Here is a 25,560-nt window from a genome sequence, read left to right as displayed (position 1 = left end):
GGGGTGGGGGAGGGAGGCAGGATGAGAAATCAGTTGGTTATGAGAATGTACAAGGTCTCATGGCAAAACACTTGCCATATCCTCCAGTATCATGATAGAAATGCTGCTGAGAAACACGACATCATCCTTTATCCATTTTTACTGAACAGAGGGAATTTTAAGTTCAAAGTTGTACTTTTCCTTTGTGTTTTTAGGGCACATTGTTGATATCCTACCCAGATCCCCTCGCACCAGCCCTGTGTGCCCATGGCTAGCTTCTGATTGCTTTTTTGCTAACGGTCTGCACTGTGACCTTCAGAGATGTGCCGTTACCGCAGGAGCTAGAGGCCCAAGAGACGCTTTGGAGTGTGTTTCTCCCAAGCCCCCACAGTAGAGTTGCCAGATAAAATACAGAACTCCCAGTTAAATTTGAATTTCAGATAAACAATGAATAATTTTGTTTTTGAGGAAGATTAGCCCTGAGCTAACATCTGCTGCCAATCCTCCTCTTTTTGCTGAGGAAGACTGGCCCTGAGCTAACATCCGTGCCCATCTTCCTCTACCTTATATGTGGGACGCCTCCCACAGCATGGCTTGCCAAGAGGTGCCATGTTTGCACCGGGGATCCGAACTGGCAAACCCCAGGCCACAGAAGCGGAACGTGCGCACTTAACCGCTGTGCCACCAGGTTGGCCCCTGAATAAATTTTCACTTTAAAAAATATACTAAGATTGATAAAGTTTAGAAATGAAAATAATATTTCATGGGACATACTTATAAAAAAAGTAGTTTATCTGAAATTCAAATTTGCCTGGGCATCCTGTATCTTTATTTGCTAAATTTGGAAACCCTACCCAAGGGAATCTGTAGTCAATGACTGATTGGTATAGGAATGCAATGGTCCAGCTCCTCAAAATGGAAAAACTCAGAGATATAATTTAGGCTCCCGAGTTTCTTGCAGGATCAAGCTGAGTCCTCAGACTCAGACCTCACCTGAGATAGCACCATTGCTTAGTTTCTTCAATTCTGCTTCTCCTACTCCCTTACTGGTTTCTCCCGAAATCATTTCATTAATAAATCACTTACTTATGAATCCTTGCCTGAGGGTTCATTTCTGGGAGAGCATGACTTAAGATAGAGATCTCACAAATGACACCAAATTGACAACTTGACACAAAGTGAAAGGGATTGGGAGTCACTGCCTTGAAGAGCATTCTGTTTATTAACTACGATTTACATTCATATTATTTTAAAAAAATCTTCTTTGCCTTGTGTATCATGTCCCTAGCAACCAGGGAAGAGCCATGTGCCATGCTCTACTGAGAGGCTGCTGGGCTTTGCCTAAGTCATTCATACTTTCCCCTGCTTTGAAACTACTGAAAAGACATAAAGTCAACGAGGCATCTGATAAAACATCATTTCCACTCTGATATGACACAAGTTTTTAAAAGAGAATGTCCAAGCCCAGCTGCTCCAGGAAAAGAGCAACGAACCATGAAGAAATATGCATTGTGGAGGAGAAAGGGGGATTAAATGCCAAGCTGGGTCAGATAATAGACCAAAGAGACTGGGATCTTACAATCTCTTTCAGGGAATTTGCTGTTCCATATTCTAAAATGAATTACAGGGGAGAACTGCAATTCTGTTTGCAGAACCTAAGGAGATAAGAAAGTCCGCCAGTTTTACTACTTTGCTTTGCAGAATTACTGTAAATCCAAGCAAACAAAAGGGAGTTAACAGCTTTAGGTGATGGGAGTTAAGAAAAGCTGAGTCACCTCCTGCCCCAACTTCCTAAGGAATAATTTTGGGATAGTGTAACTCATCTCACCGTGGCAGTCCATTAATGAGTCATCACTGGGATAGGTGCACGTTCTGGGAAATGGACATTTTGCTCTACTGATCTCTCAAACATCTTTATGCTCTTTCTTAATGAAAAAACATTGCTCTTGGCATGCTTAAGCCAAAGCACCTCTGACTACTATATTCTCATTAACTGTAAACCATTTCAGGTATTTACAATTTAAAAGATAAAATCTATTTAGGGACCTCCTTCCAGTCTACAACAAGAACAAGAAATCCCTTGATCCATACACCAGTATTTGGTGAAACATGTCCATATGGCTTTACAGCTTTATGGTTATTTATACTTGGCAGTAGATAAGACACAAGGAATAACCCCAAGCAGACAGATTCTGGAAGAACAGTATAAGCACTGTGATATTAGAGAGCACGCCCCTTATTCTTATTGAGTAACTGTAAGATAATTTCAAATGGAACAATCTAATTTCGTTAGTTGGGCCAGGAGACTTTTTGTTTTTTTTTAACAAGGAACTCTACCTTTCCTCTTTTTATATATATTTTCCTTCTCAAATGCGAACCCGAAGTGTAACCCAAGATGGACCATCCATGGAGTCTCTAGGAGGCTGAGGAAAAATAGCAACACTAAGCTAGTCGCTTATCATCTCTAAATAATTTTGATATCTGGGAGTCAGGAGTTCAACAATCAAAAACAAAAATGAGATTTCTATATAAATTTGTTTGTGGGACACACACACCAAAAGACAGCATGGGGCTACCCCAAGGGAAGTCAAAGGAAACTATTTCAAGGACAAAAGCAACCATAGCTTCCATTTTTTATCATAAAGGAAATATATCTGCATTCTTTTTTTTTCCTCCCCAAAGCCCCAGCACATAGTTGTATATCCTGGTTGTAAGTCCTTCTAGTTCTTCCATGTGGGATGCCGCCACAGCATGGCTTGATAAGCAGTGTGTAGGTCTGCCGCACTCAGGATCCGAACCAGCGAACACCGGGCCATCAAAGCAGAGTGTGCAAACTTAACCACTACACCACCAGGCTGGCCCCTCTACATTCTTGAAAATTTGGAAAATACTGAATACAGAGACGAGCTTTTGACAGTGGATGATAAATGATTTATTTTATGCTTCCTTAGTTTTTTCTGTGCAGTTTTACAGAAAGTGACACTAGTTTGCAGGAAGGCTATAGGGAAAAAAAGAAATAGGTATGGAGAGTCACCATGAGAAAACCCCCAATAGCCAAAAGAGTGTTCCCTCTAGGAGAATTTGCTGTTCCGTATTCTAAAATGAATTACAGGGGAGAATGCAAATCTGCTCGCAGAACTTAAAGAGAAAAGGAAGTCTGCCAGTTTTACTACCTGGCTTTGCAGAATTACTGCAGGTCCTACCAAGCACAAGTTTATTCCTTGTGTTTGTCCAGGTTAACATTTGGACAAACCAGTGAAATACGAGGGTTGATATTTTTTCTCATCGCTGGCTTTGATAATACACTAATCATGGAAATAAGCCTTGATGTATGCCCCAACAGGATAAAGAAAATCCTAATACGAAATGACTCTGCTCTGGCTCTCCTTTCTATTTCTCTTTACTCTTTCTGACAAGGTGATAGCTCTGTGCCTAGGAGATTCTCACCTGGCCCTACTGATAACAAGTTAGAGGAGGTGGAACTAGTGGAATTTATGGAAATTCTCTGAGGCGATTCAAATGACAAAATTATTAATAATTTTTAAAAAGCTGCAAGGAATGTTTACGACACTTAGAAGTTTCTTTTCCAGAAGCTTAAACAGACAAAGATGAAGAAACCAATGAAAAGAATTTATTTTCCCTGTACATCTCCATTTGAACCGCAGCCCTGAGTCCCAAAACATAAAGTCGCATACCTACAGGTGACACACATGATTTCAATCACTGTAATTCCAGAAGTGTAAGTGCTTTCCAGTTCAACTAAAAAATATCTGCTTGGCTTTTCACATTATGTGTTATGAGTTCTCCAAGAGGCAATACTTTACAGGTACCTAGAAGCATTGTTTAGATGGAAATACATTGACCTTGTTCTCAGAGAACCCCATTGCCCAATCTGTATGTGTCTTACCTGTCTGAACCAGGGGCTGACTTTAAACTCCGAAAACTTTGGCTGTCTAAGTCCAAGCTGTAGCTCCGCCCACTTTCACATTTTGGAGTTATGATTTCTCCTCTGGTTGCTGATCTGAACTTGCCAAGAAGAAATCTGAAATTATATATATAAATGTATTTAAAAGTAAGATAAGAAAGAAAGCATTGGAAAATATCATTTCAAGAATACCATTTCTTGTACTTTCAACAGTAAATGACTCTTCAATAAAGCAGCCTTGGGGCTGAGAGGTTCTGGGGAGTTCCCAGTGCCTCTGCAGTATAGTGTCAAGGGTGGTGGGGGAGGAGGTTATGACATTCTCCCAAGGTCATACCACTTGCTGGTAAGCCAGGCCTCTGTCCCTGCTAAGAAAAAGACCATTGACTTTGGGAACTCACCACTGTCACCCAAGAATAGAGAAGTATTGCCTGGGCTGAGCCTGTAGGCAAGGGTGCTGAGTATAGGGAGCTTGAACTCACTTTGCCCAGAGAGAGGAGCTAGGATGGTCCTCTGGGACAAACTGAGGTGGCAACTTCCTAACTACAGCTCCATGAGAACAGCACCTCTGCCCCTCTTGTTCCCTACCAAGTCCCCTGAGCCTAGAGTGGTGCCTGGCACACACTAGAATCCAACCAGTTCTTGTGGAATGAATGACCGAACCCATGTGGTAGAAACCATCTTCACATCTGCCATGACATCTCTCCCTGTAGGAACGAAGTTTGAATATGGAGTATCTCATGGGATGAAATTTGATTGCATTCCCATTTCACTAAATTATTTGGAACTTAAGCAAAAATAGCTTTTCAGGAACTGAGGTTCAAGTCATGATCCAGGCTACTAAATGCCCAAAATATGGGGGTTTCCAAATGAGCTTTAATAAAAAAAACCCAAAACAATATTCTTTTTGTGATGGCACTGGGAGAGACCAGTTCATTTACTTGACATTCTATAGTTTTCTAGGTGTGGGGCAAATGTATTCCAAATGTACTGGGGCAAATTTAATAGAATCTGCCAAGTTGTCTCTGCTTCAAAGACTCCTGGAAGAGTGTCTTGTCAATGTGTCAGAAGCTTCAATTTCACTGGAAAATTACATTTTTGGTAAAAATAACTTTTAATGTAATGTCAATCTATGCTCCCCTGAGAATCACCTTGTACGTGTCCCCACTTCCACAATTCTACTTAAGGTGTCTCCTCCACCTGGAATCAGTCTTCTCCCCCTTTTGCTATCTTGGACCCCATCCACTTTTCAAGGTCCTCATCAAGTCCCATTTACAATTTGGTGTCTTTTCCCAAGGCCCCTGTGCCCTCCCAACATTGATTATCTAAGCTACTTATTTAATATTTACTCAATTATTTATCGCCTCATGACATCTCTTGTAGTTAGTTGACACCTTGCCATGTTTTAGAAAGCCTTTCTGGCAGCTCATACTGTCATCTTATATTTTACTAAAATTCCTCCATATATATTATTTTTTCAGGTGTGTACCTTTTCTTTCCAACTAGGTGTTATATTTCTTGAAGACTGAGAACCATCAGATCCTAGTTTTGAGTTCCAGAAGGGCTCTGTCGAGTGCTTGACTGTTTTTAACAATTCAGGGTGCGTATAATTCATCATGCTGGTGAGTTGCTTATTGTCTCCCAGCTCCAAACCCAGCATTCTGTAACCTATGCAGTTATGTCTGGGATGGGGTCTGCAAACTACAGCTCCTAGAAGCACTTGTGGGCTCTGAGTTACTTATTCACTCAAGCCATTGATGGTTTTGATGAGCCAGGCACCATGCTGGATGCTGTAGTACAAAACCAAAAAAGTCACAGGTCCAGCACTAAGGGAGTTTACAATTAACTGTGGGTGGGGAGGACTGGGGGAGGGGGCGTCAGAGTGCAACCTAGTAAGTGATACACAGGCACAAGGCATTGTGGGAGCCCTCAGGAGTGACAAATGGACTCAATATGGTAGGAAGGATCAATGCATAGGATGTATAGTCACTCTAAGCTATTTTTCCCATTCATTTCTGCTCATTAATGAAGACATGGTTAGTCATGAGTGTTTGACTTAGATGACATTTAGGTTTCGTTCCTACTCACAGTTTATGATTCTAAAACAACCCAGACTTTCTGTCGAGCCAGCTAAAGGCTCAGACATTGGTAGTCTCTCACCTTGGCTCCCGCTGAGAGAACGAAGCAATGCTACCTGGAAAGGACCATAAAGTGACTTGGTGAATATGAGAACTCTCACTACCTCAGCCACAAAACTGGCCGACAGCAGTCTGAGAAATGAAAACTCCAAAATGCAGGGCTGTGAAGCAGCAGTCTGCCTTTTGGTCCCTATAGCCTGCATCTGGGGAGCACTTTTCTCCCTTGCTGGAACCCTCTTGCCCCCAGGTCCCCAGTGCCTCCTTGAATCTTGCTTCCCTATGTGCCTCCTATTCCTATTCTCAGTACTTGACACATATACTTGCTTTCCGAATTAAGTTACTGAGGTGGCCAAATGTGATTTTTTTTTTTCCTTAAGAAAGCCTGTATTTTAAACAAAGGGTATAACGTTTTAAGCTCAGTTAAGATATGGGCTTGGGTGTTTCACATATCAGCACTCAGCCTAAGGGGGTGTTGATACTCTCCAACAAGGGCAGTCATCACCTCTTTATAGACAAGACTGGTCCTGGCAGAACACCTTCTACCTAGAAGTCATGGGAAATTTGGTGCAACGCCAGATACACCAAAAGAAAGAAAAACTCTTACATGTTCAGGTCAGAGGGGAGCTTAATTTACCTAAGACTAAAGTAATTAAAACTGCATTTCTTGAGGAGAATGATAGGAGAGTGTTGACCTGGTCGAGTTTCTGATCTTCTCTGGGTCACCGAAGTGACATCAGACTTAAAAAACTAAGGAATCTTTATGTCAGCAATATCTGGAACAAAGATCAAAAATTCCCTCGGCGAGGCTGCGTCTTACCCTTTTCTCCTGGGCCCGTCATGGCTGGCCTTCTGCCCAGCAGAAGGTGAAGTGTCTGACTTTTCTGCATCCTGACGGGTTTGCTCTTGGCTTTGTATTTCTTCAGCTCCTCATTAAAAAAAACGAGAAGACAAATTTACATACAAAATGGCCAGAAATGAGGGCAATTTTCTATTCTGCATTCACTTCCCTACATTAGCACAAAACAAAGAAGTCTATAATAATTGGCAATAACAGTCCCATCCCAAATTTCCCGGTCGCATAGTTATTTTTAATCTGTTGAGTGTTCTGGAGTTAAATGAGGACCAAGATCAGGACTCCTCTGTGGGAGGTGTGCTGAGATAAGCTTTCTAGACAACTACAATGGAAGAAGGATACATCAGCCCTCTACAGATATTTTTAAGGCAGAGGAGCATGGGTTCATGAGAACTGCAAATTCCTAGAGACTGAATTCTAGCACACGATTCTAGAAACAATACCCTGATTTCTGAGCACATAAGTCAGACTTCCTGGGAGGGTGGGCCCCTGTGCATGCACTTTGTGACATGAGGGAGAGTCTACACTCTGGAAGATGCTGAGGTTTGAGTGGAGGAAGCAGCCACGGCTAACTGCTTAATTCTAACTTGACTCCGCTCTGTCCCTGTGCGGTATGAGACCTGATGTTACCCATCTGGGAAAGCCCTTCCTTGCTAGTATCACATCCAGAAGTGGCACTGGAATCAGTTCCAAGCCTCCAGTCCTATGTGCCAGACTTAAAACTAAAGACATTTGTCTCCAGTATATGAAAGACAAAATTGCCTCAGAACAGGCAAAAAGATGCCTGCTCCACCTTTATTACACCATACATGAGAAATATGCTCCTAAATGCAAGTTTCACTTGATAATTAACCAATTAAATTGCAGTATGAACGCACAGAATAGCATTTCTAAAGTGGGGTGTTATTTGCATTTGGTGCCAGTATAATTCTTCATTGAATGAAATTGTCCTGTGCATTTCAGGGCATTTAGCATCTCTGGCTCCTGTCCACTAAATGCTGTTAATTCCTCTGAGTCATTGTGACAACTAGAAATGCCCCCTTGCATTTCTAAATGCTCCCTGGCTTAGGGGAGGGGGGCAAAGGATATAATATCACCCCTTGGTTGAGAACACGGAATTGGAAAAAGTAACATTTAAAAGAAATGTAAAATACATTCTGTTGAAAAATCAAGGATTGCTTTCACAATGTGAATCATTTAATTCATCTGTTTTGTGTTACTTTCTTAAATGTTTAGTAAAAGATTGCAAGTGCCTTCAGGAAAAGAACTGTCTGTAATGAAGACAAATGACTGCTTTGAAAATCTCAGTGTGTCAGATATATGGAAAATCACTGTGGATTTTATTTTCTACTGACTTCCTCTTCTTCCCTTGTATGAATTGCAGATTTAGATTTTATGCTAAGGAGTTTTGAAATGACCTAAGGGATTCAAGGAATTCAACTGTGCTCATTTGCTACATAATATAGGGAAGTTATTTAGCTCACCAAAATGAAGATTAAAACAGTTTTGAAACCAAATAACTGCTTTAATTACCTGGACTTCTTCTTAAGATGGACTGTCGGACAACATCAGTGCCCAGAACATTAACTTGCTTGAAACGCTTTGCCTTTTCTTCAAAAAACCATTCACCAGTTACAATCCTTAGCTGCCTACGCAAGGGAAAAAGAGAAAGTACTGAAATTTAATTATTTAGCCAAATAACTCTCAAAAATCCCTAATTAAATAAAAAATAGCTAGTTATTTATAGAGTCCATCTGAATTTCTAGAGTATTTTATGGTGATTAGAACGGTCACTATTAGTTGAATATATACCATGTACCAGGTCCTTGCTAATTGATCTTCATACTTAATATATTTTTATCCACATAAAAACTCCATATAAACATTATTATCCCCATTGTCCAGATGAGGAAACTGAGGCTTAGAGGAATAAAATGACATGCCTCACATCACATAGCTGGTAAGTGGTAGAGCCAGGATCCCATTCCAAGCATTCTGGCCTAGGGTTCAAGTTCTTAACCACTGCATTAATGGGTAAATGATCTTCAATGGAAACAATGGGGAACAAGTGAAGGTTTTGAATGACAAAAGGGCCATGATCACACTGTTTTACAAAGATACCTTGATGTAATATAATGACTGGGTTAGAGTGAAGAGAGAATAGGACAAAGAGGCAGGTTGATCATGGCAATAATCCAGGAGGGAGATGACAAGATCCAAACTAGGACAACAGCAAGACTAACAGAGAGGAGGAGATAAAAATGTAGGTGGTAGAAGGGCCTGCCTGGATCTCACAATCAATTGAATGTTGAAGGTAGAAAAGAAGGATCTTTGAATAATCATATCCATCTTTTAAGCCCCACCAGCAACGGTTCCGCAAACCCTTTACCCCAGTTGCATAGGCCTATTTGCCATTCTCAGAACATGGCTCATTTTCCCAACACCTCTATGGAAGATTATAATGGAAAATGAAGTTGAAATGTAGGATAGGGTTATCCCATGGAAATCTTTGAATGTACCACTAAGGAGTTGACATGCCTTCTGGAGGTAATGGGGAATTCTAGGAGTTTTGCTAAAGTTCAGGTTGGATCATATAATCTCTGGAACATTATACGGAGAAAGGAGAAACCAGAAACAGGTAAGCCAACTAGGAAATTATTGCAACACATAGGATAGAAAATGATGAAGATGTATATCAGGGTATCACAGGGGAAAGGTGTGAAAACAAAGATAGATACTTGGGCCATTGAGAATGAGAACAGCAAGACTGGTGACAAGTCTGACATGGCAGTTGAAGAAAAGCAGCTGAGCGTCAAATAGAGATGTCTAACCCTAGAGTACTATATGCATATGATTCAGTAAGTAACTGGACTTAGAAAATAGCAATTGGATATATAAATATAAAAAATTACTCCATATATGGGGGCTGGCCCTGTGGCATAGTGGTTGGGCTCAGCATGCTCTGCTTCAGTGTCCCAGGATTGTGGGTTTGGATCCTGGGCGCAGACCTACACCACTCATCAGCCATGCTGTGGCAGTGACCCACATACAAAATAGAGGAACACTGGCACAGATGTTGGTTCAGGGCTAATCTTCCTCAAGCAAAAAAGGGGAAGATTGGCAACGGATGTTAGCTCAGGGCAAATCTTCCTCAGCAAAAACAAATAAAAATTACTCCATATATAAATATATGTAAAAATTACTCCAGAAAAATATGTCAATTTGTTCCCCACAGCAATTACCCTCAAGTCCTACTTCTGAATGTAGGAGACAAAGGTAAATCATATATGAAACACAGTTTTATTACTGGCAAAAATGTGAAAATGTTATCCTTGGAGCAAATTATTCACTGAAAGGAAAGACTATAACATGCACATCTCAGATTTACTTCCAAGTAACTAGATTACCTATTGAGAAGCAAGGACTACTGGATTAGCTCCAAACCTATATAAAATATACTTATGGAATACATCAAATCTAAAAAGGTCTAATTTAACAAAACTAAATGCTTAAATGGGTTAAATTATTTCTGCATATATCTCAAGTGATCTATAGACTCATACATTATTACTTATGTGGAAATCCAGGTGGTAATTGTGCTATTCTAAATTTTAAAGATGTCCCCTCAAGATTCCTGTCCCTTAATTATTCAACCAAATGCTAATCTAGGTATTGCTATGATTGACCTTTGCAGACAAAACTAAAGTCACTAATCAGCTAACCTCAATATAGGGAGATTGTCCTGGATTATCTGGGGCGGCCCAAAGTAATTACTGAGGTACTAAAAACAGAGGAAGAAGAGAGGCCAGCCCGGTGGCGCAGCGGTTAAGTTTGCACGTTCTGCTTCGGCGGTCCGGGGTTCACCTGTTTGGATCCAGTGTGCAGACCTATGCACTGCTTGTCAAGCCATGCTGTGGTGGGCGTCCCACATATAAAGTGGAGGAAGATGGACATGGATGTTAGTTCAGGGCCAGTCTTCCTCAGCAAAAAGAGGAGGATTGGCAGCAGATGTTAGCTCAGGGCTAATCTTCCTCAAACAACAACAACAACAACAACAACAAAAAACCAGAGGAAGAAGTTAGACACTGTGACCCTGCAGAATGGGAAGTCAGAGAGATTCAAATGTGAGAAAGATTTGATGCACTGAGAATGTTCTGAGATGTAGAGGTCCACATGCAAGGACCAGAGAGAGAGGCCTCTAGGAGCTCAAGCTAGGGCTCTTAGCTAATAGCCAACAAGGAAATGTGAGCCTCATTCCTACAGCCACAAGGAATCAGATTCTGCCCACCAAAATGAGCTTAGAAGTGGGATCCTCCCAAAGCCTCCTGATAGGAGCTCAGCCAGCAGACACCTCGATTTCAGCTTTGTGAACCTTGAGTAGAGAAACAAATCAAGCCAATCGAGACTTCTGAGCTACAGAACTGTGAGATAATATATTTGCATTGTTTTAAGTTGCTAAATTATGACAATTTGTTGTGGTGGCAATAGAAAACTAAGACAATAATTAAACATAGAAATATATTTGTTTTAATATTCAACTCAGGAAATGACTTTCACAAGTTGTGAGAAGACAAATATGGAAAATTCAGAAAAACAATAGACCAGAGTAGGCAAACTATGGCCTGTAGACCAAACCTACCCTACTACCTGTTTTGTACAGCCTACGAGTCAGGGATGATTTTTATGTTTTCAAATGGTTGGAAAAAGTCACAAGGAGAATATTTCATGACATGAAAATTATATGAATTACATTCAAAATTCAGTTGGTAAATAAAGTATTATTGGAAGACAGCCATGCTCATTTGTTTATATATTGTCTCTGCTTGCTTTTCTGCTACAACTGCAAATTTGGGTAGTTGTAGCAGAGACCATACGGCCCACAAAGTCTAAAATATTTACTGTCCATCATTTTATGTTTAAAAAAATTTGCCAACCTCTGCAATAAGACAAAGAGTTTACACAAAAAGAAACAAGAACGGGGGAATAATATAGATTAAGGATAGAAAACTACCCAATAGTGGCATGCCAGAGTCTCAGCTTTTTTCCCCCCTTTTTGTATGTTCTTGAGATATGGGGTTAGGTGGATAGCACAGTGACAGCAGTTTCATGTGTGACAGGGGACAGTGGGACACATTCAGTCTACATGCCCTAGGAAATGGGCCTCCATATCATCTTTACACATATGCCTAGAGCTGCCAACATCTAACACAAATAAGATCTTCCCAGAATTATTAGTGATTACCTCTTGCTATCCTTGTAAGAACAATAACTATAATCCTTATATTTGGTCATCTCAGATATGCGCTTGAGTCATTTGTCGTTTCAGAGCTCTGCAACACCAGAACAATCTCTTGGGATTATGCCTTTTCCACCTTATCTGGTCCTGGAGGTAGCTGGAAAGCTTAGTAGAAGAAGGGCGAACTAATGCCTAGCGAGTGCATACCATGCACAAAGTAATGTGCTAGGCATTTTATATGATATCTCTAATCCTCACTATAAGCCATAAAGTAGCTATTTTTCTTCTCAATTTACAGATGAGGAAACCAAAGCTCACATGAGTTAAATAACTTGCCCAAAATTATAAAGGTATTATGACAAAAATAGGATTTATATTGAAATCCCATACCCTTTACATTTGGCAAAATTGTGAGAAGAGAATTCATAGTAGTCAGCTACAACAAGGCTTTGAGTCAGGGTGAAAACCTATAGAAGCCAAGAAATAATGCATATCATTTCTTATGATGGACTCTGTGTGTGTGTGTGTGTGTGTGTGTGTGTGTGTGTGTGTGTGTTGGGGTAGAGTGATAGGGATAAAGGAGAGGTGAAGCAGAAAGAAAATAAACATGACACTCACTATGGAATTTATATCCCTCTCTGCTACATCAATCTAATACTTGAAAAATACAAGGCTTGGAATAGATTTTGTGTTTCCTTTAGGTCATACTCTGAGACCGAGTTTGAAATGTAGTGAGTTATACTCATTATTTGTGATTAATGCTTACTGAGTATTCAGAATTTGCTAGGCTCTAATAAACTTCTAGGACTTCAAACTTTCATTTGCAAGCTTATTTAAATGTAAATTCAAGTTAAGTTCTCCTTAGATTCATAGGGGAACAACAGGGAAACTTACTCTAAAAAAGAACAGTGACCAAAAGATTCAATTTCCTCTTTCATCTTCTATTAACATCTGAGATAGCATATGCTTATTACATATGCTGAGATATGAGATGGGTTTCCTTATTATTCATAAGAAAACTAATTAGAATTATTTATAAATTTATTCATTATGCATCAAATATTTATTGCATTCTTATTATGTGTTAGGCCCTGTGCTAGGGCTAAGAGTACAGATGTGAATAAGACAAACAAGGACCCTAGCCTTATGGAGATGATGGTCTATATTTATTACTTTCTTCCCTTTCCTATTTGGAAAGAAATCCGTAGACATATTATGGGGAAACTACAGAACACCGAAGACAAAGGGAACATCTTAAAAGTACCTGGAGAGGAAACCAGATTACATTCAAAGGTGTGACAGTTGACTTTTAATAGTAATAATGAGATCCAGAAGCTAGTGAAATGATATCTTCAATGTTCTGAGAGAAAATAACTATCAACCTAGAATTGTATATCCAGAGAAATCATGGTTCAAGAATGAGGATGAAATAAATTTTCAACAAAATAAAAACTGAGATAATTAATCACATATAGAGTCTCACTAAAAGAACTTCTAAAGACTGTACTTCAAGAGGAGGTAAACAGATCTGAGATATAAAAAGGAAGGGTGAAAAATGAAATTAGCAAAACACGTGGATAAATCTAAACAAACATTGATGTATAAACAAAATTATAATATTAAAATTGTTGAATTAAAAATAAGATGTGTCTAAAACATAGGACAAAAAATATATACAAGCCAGGGAGAAGATATTTGGAGTTTAAGAATATCAAGTTTCTTTTATTGATTAGAAGGGTAAAATTATTTGATTTGTAAAATTAAATATGAATGTTGTGATTTCTAGGGCAACCACTGAAAATAAAAATTCTTATATAATATCTATACTAGTAGAAAGGATAAATGGAATGAGAAAAATATACTTCAAGTAATCTATAGATAATATAAATTAAAGCAAGTATTACTGTAACAACAAAAATATAAACATGTAAATATTGCAGTAATTACAATGAATATGAGTAGACTAAATGCTATAGTTTAATAAAAAATATTGTCAGATTAAATTTTAAAAATTACATAACATATGCATAGCATGCATATATGTATATACAGTACCTATATTATGTATATAGCATATATATATAGCAAATACTTAAATACGCATAACATTTAAAATAGCATATATGCTACACAGACGAGTCTTACCTTAAGCATATGGACACGGAAAGGTTGAAAGTCAAATGGTAGAAAAATATATCCCATGTTAATATTAACCAAAAGAAATTTGATAGCAGACGAAATAGACTTGAAGGCAAAAGCATTTCTAGAGGTTAAGGGGGTCATAAAAAACCTTCAAATCAGTGAGGAAAAGAATAACAGCCTAAAAGAAAATTGGGCAATATACATAAATAGGCACATCAGAAAAAAGGAACCAAAAAAGGCAAAGAAACCTATGAAAAGATGCTTAACCTTACTAGTAATCAGAAAAATTCAAATTGAAATCATAGTAAGATATCCATTTATGTGTACCAGTTCAGCAAAAATTTTAAATTTTCATGATACCAAGCGTTGGTAAGATTGTGAAGTAAAGGAAACTTTTACACAATGCTGGTGGAGTTTAAATTGGTACAATCACTTTGAGAAACAATTTAACAGTATCTTGCAAAGCTCAAAATGCTCATACCATTTGCCCGGCAATTTCATTCCTAGATACACGCCCTACAGAAGACTTTCCAAAATTTTTGGCCAAGGTCACAGTAAGAAATACATTTTATATCATAATCCAGAAAATAAACACATATATACTTACATATACACACACATACATATATGCACACACACATATATATGTTTATTGACATTTTCTATTCTATTTCATCTTTTTTTTAATGTTTCTCACAACACATCAATGGGTCATGACCCACAGTTTAAAAACTCCACCCTATGGAAACTCTTGTACATGTTTGTCAGGCCATATGCACAAGAATGGCATAGCTGCATTTTTTTTTTTAAAGATTTTATTTTTTTCCTTTTTCTCCCCAAAGCCCCCCAGTACATAGTTGTATATTCTTCATTGTGGGTCCTTCTAGTTGTGGCATGTGGGACGCTGCCTCAGCGTGGTTTGATGAGCAGTGCCATGTTCATGCCCAGGATTCGAACCAACGAAACACTGGGCCGCTTGCAGCGGAGCGCGCGAACTTAACCACTCGGCCATGAGGCCAGCCCCATAGCTGCATTTTTTATAACATTATAAACTGACAGAACATAAGTGCTCATCAATAAGAAAATAGATACATTGTAGGAAGATACAATAGTGAAGGTGAATATAATGGTATTCACATGAACATGGATAGATTTCACAAAAAATGTAGAGGTAAAAGAGTCACAAAGACTACATACAGTATGATTTCCATTGCTAAAGCACTCAAAAACAAAAAAATTAGAAAATATATTACTTAGGGACACATCTAAGTGCAGTAAAACCATAAAGTAAAGCAAGTGAATGAAAAACGCGAGACAAGAATGCTCTCATTCTTAAACTGGGTGATGAAAACATGGATACTCTTTTCATTTTTGTTTAAACCATACATATGCATAGTCTCTCGATATGTATGATATTTTCACATTAAAAAAAATCCCTCAAGTCTACGTAGGTATCAAGATACCACGCCACAGTGAACAAAGCATTCTAAAAAGGAGGGGGGTTTCTGCACAGTTACAGTCATGCGCCGCATAAAGACGTTTTGGTCAACAATGGACCACACATACAACAATGGTCCCATAAGATTAGTACCATATAGCCTAGGTGTGTAGTAGACTATACCACCTAGATTCACATAAGTACACTCCTTGATGTTTGCACAATGACAGAATCACCTAACAACACATTTCTCAGAATGTATCCCCGTCGTTAAGTGACGCATGAGTGTAATAGGTGATTGAAAATAGCATGTCAAGGCACACAAAACAGCTTCTTCCCACTCCAAAAATCTCTGGGTCAAATGTGGGATTACTCTGATGTGAATCTCTCCTTTGTAGCTAGATTATGGAAATTTGCTAAACTAGGGGTGATTTTTAAATGACTATGTGGCAACTGTCAATACACATCAGATCAAAGATCACTAGGAACCCACCTATGGTTGAACATGTTGAGAGTTTTGCTCACTGCAGTGAAGGAAAACACATGCCATGAAGAAACATGGGGAGCCTCAGGAAGAGGGCATTTGAAAGGATATAAGATTTGGGCTGATGTTAGGTAATTTTAGGGAGAGTTCAAGGGAGCAGGGATTTGCTCTAGATCAGGTGATGTCAGGAAGTGGGGACAATGCTATGATTGGTATCCTAGCAAGTTTTATCCAGAAGTAGGGCAGACTAGAACAAGACTAAAGCTGTAATTGGTAAGGAAGCAGCAAGCCATTCACATCAGCCAGGAAAGGGGGATGTTTGGTAGTTTGCGGCTTGAACGGTCATCGTGTTTTTGTCTATGCTTAGGCAAGATTATGAAGTGTTCTTATTTTGTCGTCATGGTTGCAGAGTGATCTTACAGGATGCTGGTGCTCTGAGATCGTTTATGTCCTACAGTAGAACACCATGGCCTGCCTGTGAGTGCCAGGTCAGCTCCTAACAACATCAAGGCCTACATGTCAGTATCAGATCAGTTTTTCTCTTTCTCATAACAAAGAGTTATACATTCCCTCTTGCATTTTCTCCATATATGTTCCAACCATCGGCACTATCTTCTTTCAAGTTTATTGACAGACTCATATTTCAACCATTTTGGTTATATTTCATCTATCTCAGTAATCATTACCAATTCATCAAAAACAAAAACATCAGCTTCTTCCTTCTTTGAAAAGACAAAGACTGGGTGGCCCAGTGGCACAGTGGTTAAGTTTGCATGCTCCTAAGTTTGCACTTAGGCAGCCCAGAGTTCGCCGGTTTGGATCTTGGGTGTGGACCTACACACTGCTTATCAAGCCACTCTGTGGCAGGCATCCCACATATAACATAGAGGAAGATGGGCACGGATGTTAGCTAGGAGCCAATCTTCCTCAGCAAAAAAAAGAGAAGGATTGGCAGCAGATGTTAGCTCAGGGCTAATCTTCCTCAAAAAAAAAAAAAGACTCTCACAAGGACATATAGCAGCTTGAAATGTCATAACATGGCATGAATATAAGATCATCTCATCAATACCATATTAGAAATATTCATTTTTTGGTTCCCTGCCATGTCACTTTTATCTTTTGGGTCTTTGTGAGTTCAACTGGGGTGCTAATTAGGAAAAATGATTACTATGACTGTTTTTGTGTTGGATGGCAACTGCCTCAGCTAACATAATCATGTGGAATTTTGTAGGTCTCATTAAGATGGCAAAATGAACTAACTGGCTGCGTCAGGGTCCCTTTCGTTCTGTTTCTACAGAATTAGTTTTAAAACTCAACCTGCAGCAACCAACTTGTGAGAATTAGAAGGGGCTGGAGAAAATGTCAAGGGCTGCTGAGCCCATTGTAACAGGTAGCCTCCCTCCATCAGTCCTTGCTGTAATCGTTTCAGTGCTACAGCAATAAAATCTCTTTACTTTTACCCAATCCAAGGTAAATGACAATAAAGGTTGTGCTTCCAGCTGGTTAGAGAATGAGTCACTTTCTGACTCATCTCATCTCTTAGAGGTCAGGGTGGGAATTTCAATTTTATGGTCTATTAAACATGGAGACAGCCCAGTGGTGCTGCAGCATCCTCTCACAACAAACAAAGGGTGTTCACTGCCAATGAAACATCATTCATGCTTCCTCTTAGAAAACCACTCCATGAACAGCAAGCAAGATACTTCCATTACCGACATACAGTTCAAGTCTCTGAGATCACACAGACTAGTAGCTGGAATACTGGAAAAGTAATGGTCTTTGTTTTCAGCTTTAAAAATGAGGAGAGATTTTGGTATGTCAAATTAAATACTCATCATGTAAATTTCCAGCTTTCCCAGAAGGATATAATTATAAGTTGTTGTCATAGAGGTATAAGAATCACACATTGAAAGCTCTGTTTCTTCCTCAGGTCATTTTAATGCATGAAGACAGAATTTACTCTACTAATGAGACAATAATGTAATAAACTCATCTTCCTCCTCAGACTATGAAACCATTGAGGGTAGTCCATGTTTTATTCATCTTTGCATCCTTATCCCCTAGTATAATGACAGGTTATCAATAAATGTTGTAGGAGGAATGGATGGATGGGTCGATGGATGGATCAATTGGATAGGTGGATGGTTGGGTTTATTAAGTTATTGTTCACCAATAAAAGAAGTACAAGTGATTCAGAAGTTCTGTATTGATGCATTAACATCTCCTAAGGAAGACACAGAACTTTCAATTTGTTATTATTTATTATACCCTTCTAACAACAACTTGTCTTATAGTTATATTTTCCCTGACAGCTGGAAATTTATTCTGTTCAGAGGGCAAATATATTTGGCATGGCTCATGTTTTTTTTAACCTCATGCTCCTGACAGAAGAAAATCACATTTGTTCCATATTTTGCTTAAGCCTGAAATGCTTTAAGTGGAACCCTACCATCTATTTATTCATTTGTTCATACATACATCCATTCATTTGCTTATTCATCCATCCATCCATCTAATCATTTAACAAATATTCACTGAGTACTTACTGTAGGCATTCTTTTAGGCACTAGAAGTATATCAGTAAATATTATAGATAAAAACCCCTGCCCTCATGGTTATGAAGCTTATATTCTAGTGGAGGAAGAAAGATAATAAACAAGATAAATAAGATATAAAGCATATAAGTACTAAGGGGAAGAAATACAGGAAGGAGTTGTATTTGTTTGGGCAGGCTAGCTTCTATAACAAACAACTTCCAAATTCCATTGACTGAACACATTAAAAGTTTATCTCTCATTAATATAACTAATGTTGACATGACAAGATTTAGGGGAAAGTTTGCGTGAGTCAGACCTACAGTTACCATCCATACTGAGTAGCAGACAAGTTGACGGCAAAATTTTCAATTAGTAATGTGTGAATACACAAGCCCCTTGGGTTCTGTATTGAAAAGCATGCTTCAGTAATTACAAGTGGCATTTAGAAATTAAATATAAAATTCCTCTCCCCACACAGATGCTTGAGGCAACTCCCGATTGATTGAAGGGCTCATGAGTCACAGTCCCTGGTTACCTTTGTCTGAGCAAATGACGGTGCAGGGTATAGAAAAGAGGGTGAACAGTAATGGAATAAAACAATGGAAATTATTAAATACTAGGGATCAAATAAAATAATATTGCATAAGAACTGGAGAAACAGTTATTGCGAAATTCCTTACAAGTCTTTAGACCCTGCAATTAGAAGGCCAGTCATTCATTAAAACTCTATTTCCTTCTTCATTGCCCTGAAATGGCTGCCTTGCCTTGGCTGAGTCTGGTGGTAAAAGAGCTAGGTGGAGAAACAAACAAAAATCTTTGATACATATTCAAACTCTACTAACACACATTCTAATCTCTTAGTGTTCTTATTTACACTATCTATAAAATATAAAATCAATTGCCTCTCTTACCTAACAGGTGTATTTTGAGACCTTGAAAGACTATTCCCTAGGAGTAAATATGATCCAAAAATAGATCAGCACTCACAGAGAATGAGGCTCCAATTTTGCAATTATCTCAATCTCTGATTCGATTAAGGTAATCTTGAATATCTAGTGGCACTGTCCTATTTCCCTACTAGAAGAAAAAGCGTTCATTCTCACTAGATACCTATTATTATAGAGTCTCATTAAGCTTTACAATTTTTCAAATACTTTGTCCATCAACAAAAATTATCAGGTTTATGAGAAAACAAGATGTGACCAAAACCAAGAGCAAGAGAAAAACAACAGAATCAGTCTCATAGGGGACTCAGATAATGGAGCTACAATTCATAGACTTTAAATAATTACAGATGATTTATTCAAGAAATTACAAGAAGAGTGAGAAGGTTAGCAGAAAGTTAGAAAAATAACAGAAGCAAGGTGAAAATTCTAAAATTGAAAAATACAACTGAATTTATGAATTAAATAGATGAAATAAACTATGAATTAAATAGACACAGCTAAAGACAAGATTAGTGAATTGAAAGACAGGTCAGACAAAAATATATAAAATGAATTCAGAGATATAAAAAGATAGAAAATATAGAAAGGAATATTTATAAGAGATATATGAAAGATGTTGATTAGAACTAAAATACATATTTGGACTAACTGGGGTAGAGGAGAGAGAGAGAATGGAGGAAAAAGCAATATGTGGATAGAGATTATATGAGAAATTATTTTTATCACTATTCTGTTTACAAAGTTAAATAAGTTTCGAGTGTCACGGCCCCATACCATTTCTCCCATAATCAAACATGACAAAAGACATCAAAGGTGCAGATTTAAGACACTCTGGAAACCCCAAAATGGATAAATACAAAGAAAATTAGACCTACACATGTTATAGTAACTGCTGAAAATCTAACATAAAAGTGGAAAATATTAAAAGTAGTCAAAAGATATCATTACATTCAAAGGAGAAGTGATATATTGACACCTGATTTTTTAACAGAAACACTGGAAACCAGAAGCCAATGGAGTATCTTCAAATTACTAAAAGTTAATAACTTCTAACCTAGAATTCAATAACCAGCAGAAACATGTTTCAAAATTAAGAGTGAAATAAAGCCATGCTAAGGAAAAGAAAAATTGAGAGCATTTACCACTAGCAGAACTACACTAAAGGAAATACGAAAGGGTACCCTTTAGGCTGAAGGAAAATTATCCCAGATAGAACCATAGAGATATAGTCATAAGAAATATAGAGCAATGGAAAGGGTAACTACATAGTAAATCTAAGTGAATATTGACTACAAAACAGCAATAATAATATCTTCAGAGACTAAGTATGTTAGACTGAATGTTTGTGTCCCGCTTTAATTCATATGTTGAAATGTAACCCCCAATGTGATGGTATTTGGAGGTGGAGCTTTTGGGAGGTGACTATTGCCCTTATAAAAGAGATCCCAGAGGGGCCAGCCCAGTGGCACAGTGGTTAAGTTTGAACACTCTGCTTTGGTAGCCCAGGGTTTGCAGGTTTGGATCCCGGGCACAGATCTAGTACCCCTTGTCAAGCCACACTGAGGCGGCATCCCACACAGAAAATCGAGGAATACTGGCACAGATGTTAGCTCAGTGACAATCTTCCTCAAGAAAAAAGAGGAAGACTGGCAACAGATGTTAGATTAGGGCCAATCTCCCTCACACACAAAAAAAGAGAGAGACCCCAGAGAACTTGCTTGCCCCTTCTGCCATAGGATGACACAGTGAGAAGACAGCTGTCTATGAACCAGGAAGCAGGCTCTGACTAGACAAAAATCTGCCAGAACCTTGATCTTAGACATTCTAGTGTCCAGAACTATGAGAAATAAATTTCTGTTTTTATAGGCCACCCAGTCTATGGTATTCTGTTATAGCTGCCTGAATGCACTAAGGCAAAGTATATATATATATACTAAATACTATATATAGTATATACACTATTTATATATATATAGTAAATATATATATAAATAGTAAATACTATATATATAGTATATAGTAAATACTATATATATATGTATATATCTCTATAAGTATAAATACTTATGTGTGTGTATATAGATAGACATACAGATATTTTAAATATACAACATTAGCACTAGGAGGGGAGTAAAGGGAATCAAAGGATTTTAAGGTCCTGGTATTATCTTGGAAGTGCCAAAAGTACTAATTTATATTAGACTTTAATAAGTCAAGAATGTGTGTTGAAATCTCTAGAGTAATCATTAGATGAGTGATTAAAAAAATGTATAAATAACAGAAGAGATAAATAGAAAAAATACTTAGACAACTTAAATGAAGGCAAATAAGTAGAAGGTAAAGAACAGATTAGATGGGACAAGGAGCAAGTAAATAGGTGGTAGGTTTTAAGTAAAATACTTGAGTAATTTCATTACTACAAATGGAAAAAATATCCTACTTGAATGACAATAATTGTTGGACAGGATTTAAAACACACACACAACTATGTGCTGTTTAAAAGAGATACACCTTAAATATAAAGAAACGAAGGGGCTGGCCCCATGGCCGAGTGGTTAAGTTCGCGCGCTCCACTGCAGGCAGCCCACTGTTTCATCGGTTCGAATCCTGGGCGTGTAAAGGGCACTGCTTGTCAGGCCATGCTGAGGCAGCGTCCCACATGCCACAACTAGAAGGACCCACAACTAAGAATATACAACTATGTACCAGGGGGCTTTGGGAAGAAAAAGGAAAAAAATAAAATCTTTAAAAAAAAAAAAAGAGAAAAAAACGGAAAGGTTGAAAGTAAAAGGATAAAAAAGCATTTACCAAGCATATACTAACCAAAAGAAAGCTGATGCAGCTATACTAATACAAACAAGGTAAACTTTAAGAAAAATATCATAACTAGAGATAAGGAGGGACTTTTCATAATGATAAAGGTTTCTGTACATCGATAAAACAATCTGAAATATTTAAGCACTCACGACTATAATTTCAACATACATAAAGCAAATATTATCAGAACTAAAAGGATAAATAGAAAATTCACAATTATTGAGTCTAGTACATACCTCAATATCAGATAGACTATATAGATTTAAAAAATCAGTAAAGATATGGGTGATTTGGACAATCCAATTAACGAACATCATTAATAGACATATCTAGGATACTCAAATCAACACTGCAGAACTCATTTTTTTCCTAGGATATAGGAAACATTTAACAAAATTGACCATCCACTAGGTCGAATTTCAAAGATTGAAATCATACAGAGTTATGCTCTCTGACTACAGTGGAATTAAGCTAGAAATCAATATCAAAAAGAGGTACAGAAAATCCTCATGAAATTAGAAATTAAGAAAGATAATTATAAATAGCTCATGGTTAAATAAAAAGATGATGAAAATTAGAAAATGTAATGAAACGAATATCATAAAAGTAACTGATATAAGAATGTGTGGGATGCAGCGAAAACATGGAAATTCATGTCCTTAAATGCATACGTTAGAAAAGAACAAAGGCTGGAGAATCAAGTACCTAAACATCAGAATCAAAAAATTGTTAATGAGAAATAAATTAAATCCAAAGAAGGTAAAAGGAAAAAAACAAAGAACAAGGCAGAAATCAATACAATTGAAAACAAAAATGTAATATGGCAGGAAAAAAGATATAAATATTAGAAGAGAAGAAATAAAGTAGTCATTCTTCACAGATGACATGGTTACATATAAAGAAAATCTGAAAGCCTCCACAGACATTGTTATAATTAATGAGTGAATTTAACAAGATTGCTGAATACAAGATCAGACTAACCAAATCAATTGCATTTCTACATATCAAACAACAAACAATTGGAAAATACCATTTTAAAAAGGATACTATTTATAATAACATAAAAATACCTTGAATAAATCTAATAATGTATAAGACTCGTACCAGGAAAGTATAAAATATTATTGAGATAAATTAAAGGCAAATAAATGGAGGGGCACATAGTGTTTGTGGATTGAGAGACTAAATATTGAAAGACACCAATTCTCCCCAAAAGTATCTACTGACATAATACAATTTCTATAAAAATGCCAGTAGGGTTCTGTGGAAATTGTTAAGCTGATTCTAAAATCTATATGAAAATACCAAGGGCCAATAATAGCCAGGGCATTTTGAACAAAAAGAACAAAGTGGCAATTCTACTGGATATAAAATTTTATTATAAAACTACAATAATTAAAATAATGTGGCAGTGGGCCAACCTCAGTGGCCGAGTGGTTAAGTTGAGCATGCTCCACTTCGGTGGCCTGGTTTCAGTTCTTGGGCATGGACCTACACCACTTGTCTATCAGTGGCCACACTGTGAGGGTGGCTCACATACCAAATAGAGGAAGACTGGAAAGAGATTTTAGCTCAGGGTCAATCTTCCTCAGCAAATAATAATAATAATAATAATGTGGCATTGGCACAATATTAGACACATAATAGAGTGATCAGAAATGATACTTGATTTGTGAAGGTGACACTGTAGGGCGGTAGAAAATGATGATCGTTTCAATGACTGTTGCTGGGTCAAGTGGATTTCCATACTAAAATATAAAAATAAATCCCCTGGTGTTCCTCTAAGATCTGGAACAAGACAAGGACACCCACTCTCACTCTTAGTCAACACAGTAGTGAAGTCCTATCCACAGCAGTCAGACAAGAAAGAGAAATACAGGTCATCCAAATTGGAGACGAAGAAGTAAAACTGTCACTATCTGCAGATGACATGATACTATATATAGAAAACCCTAAAGATTCTACCAAAAAAACTATTGGAATAAGTGAATTCAGTAAACTTGCAGGATACAAAGTAAATTTACAGAAATCAGTTTTGTTTCTATACACTAAAAAGAAACTATTAGAAAGGGAAATTAAGAAAACAACCCTATTTACAATTACATCAAAAAGAATGAAATACCTAGGAATAAATTTAACCAAGGAGGTAAAAGACCTCTACACTAAAAACTATGACATCGATGGAAGAAATCGAAGATGACACAAATAAATGGAAAGATACACTGTACTCATGGTTTGGAAGAATTCATATTGTTAAAATGTCCATCGTACCCAAAGCAATCTACAGATTCAGTGCAATCCTTGTTAAAATACCAATGGCATTTTTTCACAGAACTAGAACAAATAATCCTAAAATTTGTGTGGAGCCACATAGGACCCTGAAAAGCCAAAGCAATCTTGAGGAAGAACAAAGCTGGAGGCAACACGCTCCCTGGTTCAAGAGTATATTACAAAGCTATAGTAATCCAAACTGTATGGTACCGGCACAAAAACAGACACACAGATCAAAGAAACAGGATAGAAAACTCAGAAATAAACCCACACCTGTACGCTCAATTAATCTACAACAAAAGAGGCAAAACATACAATGGAGAAAAGACAGTCCCTTCAATAAACAGTGTTGGGAAAACTAGACAGATACATGCAAAAGAATGAAATTGAACCACTTTCTTACACCATATACAAAAATAAACTTAAAATGGATTAAAGACCCAAATATAAGACCTGAAACCATAAAACTCCTAGAAGAAAGAGTAGGTAGTAAACTCTCTGACATTAGTCTTAGCAAAATTTCTTTTTGATACGTCTCCTCAGGCAAGGGCACCAAAAGCAAAAATAAACAAATGGGACTACATCAATATAAAAAGCTTTTGCACAGTGAAAGAAACCATCAACAAAACAAAAAGGCAACCTATTGAATGGTAGAAAATATTTGCAAATCATATATCTGATAGGGGTTAATATCACCTTACATCTTTCAGAATGGCTATTATCAAAAAGACAAGAAATAAGTGTTGGAGAGGATGTGGAGAAAAGAGAACGCTTGTGTACTGTTGGTGGGAATATA

At 37.6% G+C, this 25,560-nt stretch overlaps 1 protein-coding gene across 8 annotated transcripts in view; it reads right to left on the bottom strand.

Moving 5' to 3' along the window:
• SYTL5 (synaptotagmin like 5) overlaps nt 1–25,560 on the bottom strand; it is a 277,903-nt gene that overhangs the window by 108,476 nt on the left and 143,867 nt on the right. For 4 of the 8 annotated variants that reach the window (XM_070257790.1, XM_070257792.1, XM_014728802.3 and 1 more), the window contains exons 4-6: nt 8,426–8,541; nt 6,857–6,965; nt 3,887–4,021 (exon numbers count right to left, since the gene is read on the bottom strand). In XM_070257790.1, coding sequence (XP_070113891.1) covers nt 3,887–4,021; nt 6,857–6,965; nt 8,426–8,541 — 360 coding nt within the window. The remainder of the gene's footprint in view (nt 1–3,886; nt 4,022–6,856; nt 6,966–8,425; nt 8,542–25,560) is intronic. The other 4 variants (XM_070257791.1, XM_070257794.1, XM_023633544.2 and 1 more) reach the window with 1 other exon arrangement.

The sequence above is a fragment of the Equus caballus genome, chromosome X, assembly GCF_041296265.1.
Source record: "Equus caballus isolate H_3958 breed thoroughbred chromosome X, TB-T2T, whole genome shotgun sequence".
Classification (NCBI taxonomy): Eukaryota; Metazoa; Chordata; class Mammalia; order Perissodactyla; family Equidae; genus Equus; species Equus caballus.
The sequence above is the reverse complement of the archived record's forward strand: the minus strand, read 5'-3'. Positions and strand labels throughout refer to the sequence as shown.